A 9,390-nucleotide genomic window follows, 5' to 3' on the forward strand; every position below is an offset into this window, starting at 1 on the left:
CCAGGGCTGGGGGAGTGTCCCCACTCAGCACAGCTCAGGGTGCACTGATGGGTGGTTATCACTCCCACAGTTTGCTTTCACGCGAATTTCCCGACATGGGGAGACATGTGGATCACGTATTCAAAGTGACTGATGTCACTCAAACCACATTTACTGTGCTCATCACTCTCTGAGATGAAAGTGCAATATTCCTGCAAATCCTTATAATAAAAATGGTGTAAAAAAGTTACAGAACATGAAGCATGGGAAACACTCACCAGATGTGAAAGCTCCCACCTCCCCCATGCACACGGACAGCATTCTGACCTGGGTCTGGGGCTCCAGCGAACCCCTCTGACTCTCTGTCCAGATCAGGCTCCCTTATTAAAGCTTTGTTTCACCAATGTGAGGAGGAATACTGACACAGTGTGTTCAAAATGAATGCTGCTTTTAAGTTGTTATCATTATATTTTTATTATAAGTATACACTATAAAGTATTAATTTGATTTGCACAAGCTCTTAATGACTGGTCTTAGTAGTCTATGACTCTCTACAAGTCCCATTAATCCTTCTCTTGTAACAGTCATAATCAGTTTGCTACTATGAACAACTTCTCAGTTGATAGTATGACACTACCTCTAAAATTATACCTAGAAGGGAGTTCTAAGACAGTTGTTAGTTATTATGTAGCATCCAAAGTGACCTTTTAAAAGTGAAACTAACACATCAGTGTCACCATGCTGGAGATTTTACAAAGATAAATTAAAGAGCTGATAAGGAAACGCTATTATTTATGGTGTAACTGTCACGGAAATATATAAATACATATCATTCAGCTATATTTATCGGTTTGAAAAGTGGCCTCTCACGGTTATTTAATTATTACCAAGATTTCCTTTCAACATACAGACTACTCTCCAGCAAAACAAAACTTGAAGCTATTCTTTCAGATCAGTCCTTCAATGTTTCAAGGAAGAAAAACAATGGGGAACTTTTGAAAGAATTTTCAGCAGATATATTTCTATTTGAAAGTTTTACATTGAATAAAGTTCTAATATTACTTCTTTTAAGACACAAAAATACCCCCACTTAGGTCATATAATATAAAGTATTTCTTTCCTACCTCGGAACTTCTTGGGAGGGTTGGCAAGGTCCCCTGCTTCTGGGTGCACCACACATCGGTCATCCACCAGTCTGGAAGGAAAAGAACATTCACACTGTTGACATCGTCGTGTTCATAGAGCACAAAATGCACATGGAGACTGCATCAATATTTACAAAAAGTTTTAATACCACTCTTCATTCAGAGATGTTTGAATAGTCATGGATTTGTAAAAAGATCTGGTTATACAGGCATGAATTAAAGCAGGGTTTACAAAACTCAAAACTGAAAAACTGTTAAGTGGTGGGCTTCCCAGGTGGCGCTAAGGGTAAAGAATCCGTCTGCCAATGCAGGAGACGTAAGAGATGAGGGTTCAATTGCTAGGTAGAGAAGATCCCCTGGAGTAGGAAATAGCAACCCACTCCAGTATTCTTGTCTGGAAAAACTCCATGGACAGAGGACCCTGGTGGGTTACAGTCCATGGGGCTGCAAAGAGTCGGACACGGCTAAGCACCAAGCAGCGGCAGTGGCAGCAGCAGCAGGAAACGTTAGAGAAATCACAATACTGACAAACCATGAAACTGCAGAGCCATTTACAATTCTAGTTTTTTAAAGGCAGTGGTGGGGGAAACATTTATAATAGTGGTGAAAATAAGTGGGAACAAATCAATAAGATATTGTATATATTTAAACACATACACACCCTCCTCTACAGAGACACATATGAGGCCTGGAACACAGACACTAAAACATTAACAGGGATTAGACTGCCCACGTTTTTATGATCCAGTGTGAATGAGAGCATGTTTTGTTTTATTTTTATAAGGAATGGGTAAGCTTATGAGATCAGGCTCACAGAGTGACGACACAACAGGATAAAAAGCGCTCATCCTGTGTTCAACTATGGCTCAGCCACTTCTCAGCCAGGTGGGGGTTTGGACCTCCTTCGCTACATCTGCAAACACAGATAAGAGTACCCACCTTGTGGTATTGTCAGGAGGACTGACTAACTTCATAGCTGTAACGTACCTAGCACAGTTTCTAGCATAGAGTAGGCTCTTAAATACTAAGTGTTTAAGATAATAACATTAGGGACTTCACCTGCCTTTTTCCTATCTTCCTCGAAAAGGATGCCTGACACTTAGTGATGAGCACTCAACAAATGTACTCAAATGAATAGAGTACCTTTCTAGTTACAAAAACTTGCCCCTCTTAAAATATCCATGAAAAGCCAATTTCAAGGACAATTCCCAGAAAAGCTGAATCTCTGATGTGAGAGCCAGGAGACATGAATCTCTTGTGTTAGGGTAATATCTAACTACCAAAAGACTCACTGATAGTCATTTTCTCCATGGACTAAGTAATGAGAGCCATTAGGGTTTTCTCCAGAATATTGTGAGAATGCACATGAATTAGTCCAAATTTATGAGCTCATTTGAAGAACGATGCCCCAGTCGCAACTTTGTTAAAAAGCACACATTAACCCCAGCACAAAAGTAAACCCCACTCACTAGTATGCATCAACCCCAGCATAAAGTAACCCCAATTCGTGATCAACAGTCCCCTTGAACTAGAATAATTAACCAAATCAAGATGAAACTTTTGGTTCCTGGTTTATCTGTTTACAAAAGCAGACACTTCCTAAATCACTGGATTTCTCTATAAGATCTAATTTCCACCAAACAAAATAATAATTTGATCAAGCATATAGTTCTTTGTTTGATTTTTTTTTAGTACACTTCATTCATACTGGTTTGCTAAAATGTGGTTTTACAAGAGCTGCCAAGCATGCAAGAAATTCCTTTTAAGAGTCTTCAGAATTGTTTTCTTCGAAACAGGAAGTCACAATGGGTCAAGAGAAAGCAAACCCAAACCTCCACAAAATCCAACTTCAGGCTGTAACACTGAATGTGAAAGGCTCAGAGTCCTAAGGATGTCACAATATAATATTTAAATCTAAAAAAGTGCTGTGAGGGAAACTTCAGCTTTTCTAACTAGTTAAGTTGTGGGGGAAGGAGAGGGTAGGATGAATTGGGAGAGAAGCACTGACATGTATACACCACCATGTGTAAAATAGAGAGCCAGCGGGAAGCAGCTTTAGAGCACAGGGAGCTCAGCTCAGGGCTCTGTGATGACTGGGGCGGGGAGCGGGGGTGGATGTGAGATGGGGGAGGCGTGGGAGGGAAGCTGAAGAGAGAGGGGTTATCTGTATACTTATACCTGATTCATGTTGATATACAGTGGAAATCAACATAACAACATAACAATTATCTTCCAATTAAAAAAAAAGATGAGTTAAGAATTCAAGGCATAATAATAAAAAAAAAAGCACATAATCTAATTTAGAGACTTCATGGCAAACAGAAGGGAAAAAGCGGACACATTTTATTTTCTTGGGCTCCAAAATCACTGCAGATGGTGACTGCAGTCATCAAATTAAAATATGCTTGCTCCTTGGAAGGAAAGCTATGACAATCAAGATAGCACATTAAAAAACAGAGACATCACTTTGCTGACAAAGGTCCGTATAGTCAAAGCTATGGTGTTTCCAGTAGTTATGTACAGATGTGAGAGTTAGACCATAAAGAAGACTGAGGGCCAAAGAATTGATGCTTTCAAATTTGGAGAAGACTCTTGAGGGTCCCTTGGACTGCAGGGAGATCAAACCAGTCAATCCTAAAGGAAATCAACCCTGAATATTCATTGGAAGGACTGAAGCTCAAGCTCTACTCTGGCCACCTGATGAGAACATCCAACTCACTGGAAAAGACCCTGATGCTGAGAAAGACTGAAGGCAAAAGGAGAAGGGGACAGCAGAGGATGATGGCACTGGAGAGGAGACAGTTGGATGACATCACTGACTCAATGGACATGAATGTGAACAAGTCCAGGAGATGGTGGAGGACAGGAGAAGCCTGGGTTCTCAAAGACTCAGACATGACTTAGCAACTGAACAACAACTCATCTGGAGCACAAAAAATTTGTATTAAAAGTGGCATTGATATTTTACTTATTCTTTGTGTCTGCCATTCCCACAGAAATACAGGCTCCCCTAGAATTGCCCAAGGAGTCTCCACCTGCATGGTGGCTTGCCACCAAGAGGAATGGGAAAAAACTAAAGCCATCAGTCAGGTCACAGTATATTTACGTAAATATTTATGCCTATCCTCAATCATCTGATAGCCCAGATAAAAACATTAGTAGTTAAGAGTGACTTCAGTTCTAGGAATTTGTCCTATTCCTTACAAACCAAAGTCTGTGAAAATTACAAAGACAGTCATCTCATCATACAGACTGAATGAACTGGAACTGAGTTTGGAGAGAATGGAACAAAGGGAAGGTTACAATGAAATGGGTGGATAAAGAAGCAAGTGTGAATTTTATAATAGTGTGAAACAAGTGTGAATTTTACAACAGTGTGAATGTTATAAAAACATATATGATCACAGATGTTAACTGTTAAAGATGACTTTACTGAATAACTTCTACAATATCTCCAAGAGCCTCTTCTTCACCACTTACCATCTTCCTGCTCTGTTTTATAGGTCTTTTTCCCATCATAGTACTTACATTTTCTAACTACTTGCTTATTAGTCTGGTCTTTCAATAAATTGTAACTCCATGAAGTCAGAAAGTGAATCCATCTAGTTTACCATTATATCCTTGGCACCCATTAGAATGAGTTATAGTGGCCACTAAGTAAATATTTGTTAAATAAATAAATGAATCAATGAAAAACAATAAGACTGGCTTTCCCAAATAACTTTCCCTTTTTGGTCTCAGTTCTTTCTTTTGGACTAAGTTTTCTTTTTCTAGGAGTCTATTTCTCTCTAGTTCTCCCTCATATGGATATTTACCAAGGAGCTCAACATCCTTTCATGCATCCAAGTGTTAACACCCCTCTAAATGTGATCCCAGAGACTATTCACACGAATCCAGGTGCATCTCCAACAAGTGCAGGGGTCAGGGGTCTCTCACCTCCTTCCTTATGACACTAAGGTTACAGTTATGCTACCTAAGATTACATCAGCTTCCATGGAAGTCAAGCCCACTTCTGACACTATTCATTATAGCTGAACAATTTCAGGTTTTTTCGCGTGTACTACTGATAAACCAGGCTTTCCCACCCACCACTGGAGCAGTTAACTTTTATAACTTACAAATAAGGATTTACAATTGAATAGGTACAAATATAAAGATCAACCTTTGGCCAATGAGCAGAAAATCATCTGAAAGCCATCTATACCCTCCTGAAGTCATTTAAATACCTTCTCATGATTACTTCCCATTTTTCTCACTCATAAACAGTGTTTCCCAAATCTGGCTCATTGGCTGAATCATATATACATGAGGTAATAATAATAATACCTTTCTTTGGTCCCTATCTAGCAAACAAAAATTTCTGAGGATACAGTCTAAGAATCTGTATTCTTTAAACAGTCTCCAATCTTTCTTGAATGGATTAGTAGCATCTATACCCCCACAGTACCTGAGGCTGTCCTCTATAAGAGAACTTCTCACACTCCATCAAGCTTTCTTTTACATGCGTATTTTACTAGCACTACAAATTATAAGTTCCAGGAGAGTCAGCACATTTCTGCTCTGCATACATGCATGCATGCTAAGTCATTTCAGTCATGTCCAACTCTTTGCAACCCTATAGACTGTAGTCTGCCAGGCTCCTCTGTCCATGGGATTCTCCAGGCAAGAACACTGGTGTGGTTGCCACATCCTCCTCCAGAGGATCTTCTGACCCAAGGATCGAACCCACGTCTCTTATGTCTCCCTCACTGGCAGGTGGGTTCCTTACCACTAGTATCACCGGGGAAGCTCTCACCATAATATGCCCAAATCTAAACGTTAGGCCTCAAACATGCAAGATGTTAAGTATTGACTGAGTGAATGACTGCGTCACTTTTTGAACAACTGAGTAAATCAATAATGTTATTTTTGGTATTAATAGATCACAAAATCAATAAAAATAACTGGAACTAACAAATGGCTAACTAATAGTAGATGGAAGAAAGGGTGACATATCTCAGAAAGTTATCAAAAATGTCAAATCCTGATAAGGACCAAGACAGCCTGCTCTAAATAAAAATATCTTATATAGAACCTTTCAACTTCAATCTGTCAGTACACTTTTTAAAGGGATGTATTAATCTCCCCGTTTGAACCAGCAAGTAGGCCAAATGGGCAATTATAGCCACAGCCAAAAATTCTCAATCTGTCACTGAAACTCAGCTAACATAAAACCTGTTATCCTTCATACCTATCTTCTCTTCATAAGGTCATAACTGTAAATTATTTGTTTACTGTAATTAATAAGAAAAATTTCATTCAACAATTAGACCTTCCAAGATATCTATAAGGAGATTTCATTAGCTACTTTGAATGATTTCATACATAAATATGAATGAAAAATATATATGAATCAAATTTAACTGGACAGATATGCCCCCTAGAGAAATCTTGCAAATTTTGTGCATCTGAAGACATGTATTGACACAGAGTTTTTGAGGCAACACTTCATGATAGCAAACACTGGAAAAACTCAAATGTCCATCAGTAATAGTAATGTGAATAAATATACCATGACAAGTGCATAATTTCAAGCAAAAGAGAACTATTTGAAAAGGTGAATAAACTGCAGCTGCATGCAATAACACTCAAATACATGAAAATGAGCTAAAAACAAGTAAGTCTCAAAAGTTACATAATTCCATTTATATAGAAGGCATAGGTAGGCAAAATTAAATAGCATATATTTTAGAAATACACATGGAGTGTACATAAATTACTGTATAAAAATACATGGCTCTCCAATTTTTAAGTAGACTTCCAAAAAAAAGCAAATTACTGTCAGTCTCCAGTCCCTTATTATTCCACCAATTGTAAAGAAACTGCCACAAAATAAGTAAAATATAATATGTTAGTCATATTTTTTCCTCATGAAGCCATAACTGATATTTCTACCTTTGAAATACCATACTTTTTAAAATAAGTGTGTTATCTTCCTGATATTTGCCTACCACACATATGCAATCCTTGTGCAATTAAGTGATATAGTTTATTTCTAATACAATGGTTTTGAAGCACATTTAAATAAAATGAATTTGAGGGGAGAGAGAAGAAGGGGAATCCACAGTAGATGTCATTAAAAACTATTAGTAAGAAAGAGAGCTAATATTGTGACCAGGTTCACAAATATGATGGAATTACCTTTACAGAACTCTCAGGACTCTGTAACAAACCATTTCACCCTTAACTGGGAGTTAAGAGTTTTACCCTGATGGCCATATGAATTTCTCCTCTAGCTGCAATTTTCTGACTTTTACCAAAACTGCCCCTCCACCCACACAACCCCGCCACCCGCCATCAGTCACCCCTGGCACATCACCCTCCCTTACTGTCACTTAGAAGTAGTAGTAGAGGAGAAAAAACACATGTTGAGCTCAAATCCTTGGTCTGCCACTTTACAACCAGCTGTGTTTATGCTAGCCACTTAACCTCTCTCTGCCTCATTTTCTAAATGGGGCAGCTGTGATCTCACAAATTCCTTCTATTTCTGTGGTTTCTCATTTCTCTGATTCTATTTTGTAATCAAAGTTCGCTTTGGTATCACCTTTCAGTAGCAAATTCTGGTTTTATTTTTTTTAATATAGATTTATTTATTTTAATTGGAGGCTAATTACAATATTGTATTGGTTAAAATATTGTATATATTGTAGTTTGAAAGTTTAACTGTTCAGAATAAATTGCTTGAAGTTTATTTATTATTTTATCATACCAAGCAAAGTACTAGTGTGTGATCTTTGTTCCATTCATTCACCACAGTCTTAGAATGCAGTGTTTTAGCATCTTAAGCTCTTGCCATTTAGTAACAGGAACATTTTTTTTACTGACCAATACTCAAGTTGCCTAAGTAAAAAGCCAACCTCCAGGCCTGTAGAGCCAACTCAATTCACTGGAAAAGATCCTAATGCTGGGAAAGATTGAGACAGGAGGAGAAGGGGCAACAGAGGAGGAGATGGTTGGATGGCATCACCGACTCAATGGACATGAGTTTGAACAAACTCTGGGAGATGGAGAAGGACAGGGAAGCCTGGCGTGCTGCAGTCTGTGGCATCACAAAGAATCGGATATGACTTAGCAACTGAACAACAACAAGGCCTGTAGATTCTTGTTTGTAAGCCAACTAATCTGTCTCATAATTCAGAGTAACTTAACATGAAATACTAGGTTCTACAAATGTCCAGTTCCATACCTTAGATCTGATAAGTCCTGTGCATACACCCCTGTATAACGCCATAAACAATTCTAATCACACAAAAAGGGAAGTAATTTCATTACTAAACTTTCTGCCAAAGAGTGTTCTAACTTGTAAATGTAAAACAGATGCAACATAGAAAATTCACTCATGACCTGGACTCATATTTTGCCTACGTTGACAAGTAGAATTAAATTCCCTTTTGCCATTGGAAATGTGAGATTTTTAAAAGTTAAATCAATTAAGTTGAACATTATTTTCTCTTATTAGGTTTCCTATTTCAATAATATATTTTTACTAACACAAATACTTTTAAGTTTAAACATTAAAAGTATATTTAATTCCACATGTAAGTTTTTCAAGCTGCTAATATTTCTAAAATTGGTTCCTTCCAAAGTTGAAGTTGTGCTTGCTCTTACGTATTTCAAATGTTTCCAGTTGTTCTTCCATGAAAGATAAAACTAATCTAAACCACATATAAATTATAGCATAAACACTAAATTATCAAACAATACTACATAGAAATCCAAAAAAATACTGAGTGAATCTTTATGCTTAAATTTTTTGATCTGCACTATCATCTATGCCAAATGACTTAAAGACCTTTAAACAAAATGCATATCCTGAGGACTACACAGGCAATGCTGTTGCTCACACATTAACATTTTTAGAAATCACTGCAAGAAGCCATCATTTAGTGAAATAATTATATTCAGAGTATGGATGTTGGAAGAACTGGTGGGAAAAAACTAAAAGAATTACACGTTGCCTCTCAAAGAGAAACATGTATTACCTAACCATGACTTCAGAAAGGATTTGCCTGTATATGCAGAGTACATCATGAGAAACGCTGGACTGGAAGAAACACAAGCTGGAATCAAGATTGCTGGGAGAAATATCAATCACCTCAGATATACAGATGACACCACCCTTATGGCAGAAAGTGAAGAGGAACTCAAAAGCCTCTTGATGAAAGTGAAAGTGGAGAGTGAAAAAGTTGGCTTAAAGCTCAACATTCAGAAAACGAAGATCGTGGCA

General features: G+C 37.8%; 1 protein-coding gene across 1 annotated transcript in view; it reads right to left on the reverse strand.

Moving 5' to 3' along the window:
• The window catches only part of ITPR2 (inositol 1,4,5-trisphosphate receptor, type 2), a 586,895-nt gene that overhangs the window by 525,104 nt on the left and 52,401 nt on the right, over window positions 1-9,390 (reverse strand). The window contains exon 2 of the mRNA XM_010856005.1: window positions 1,104-1,174. Coding sequence (XP_010854307.1) covers window positions 1,104-1,174 — 71 coding nt within the window. The remainder of the gene's footprint in view (window positions 1-1,103; window positions 1,175-9,390) is intronic.

The sequence above is a fragment of the Bison bison genome, unplaced genomic scaffold, assembly GCF_000754665.1.
Source record: "Bison bison bison isolate TAMUID 2011002044 unplaced genomic scaffold, Bison_UMD1.0 scf7180017864370, whole genome shotgun sequence".
In the NCBI taxonomy this organism is placed as follows: domain Eukaryota; kingdom Metazoa; phylum Chordata; class Mammalia; order Artiodactyla; family Bovidae; genus Bison; species Bison bison.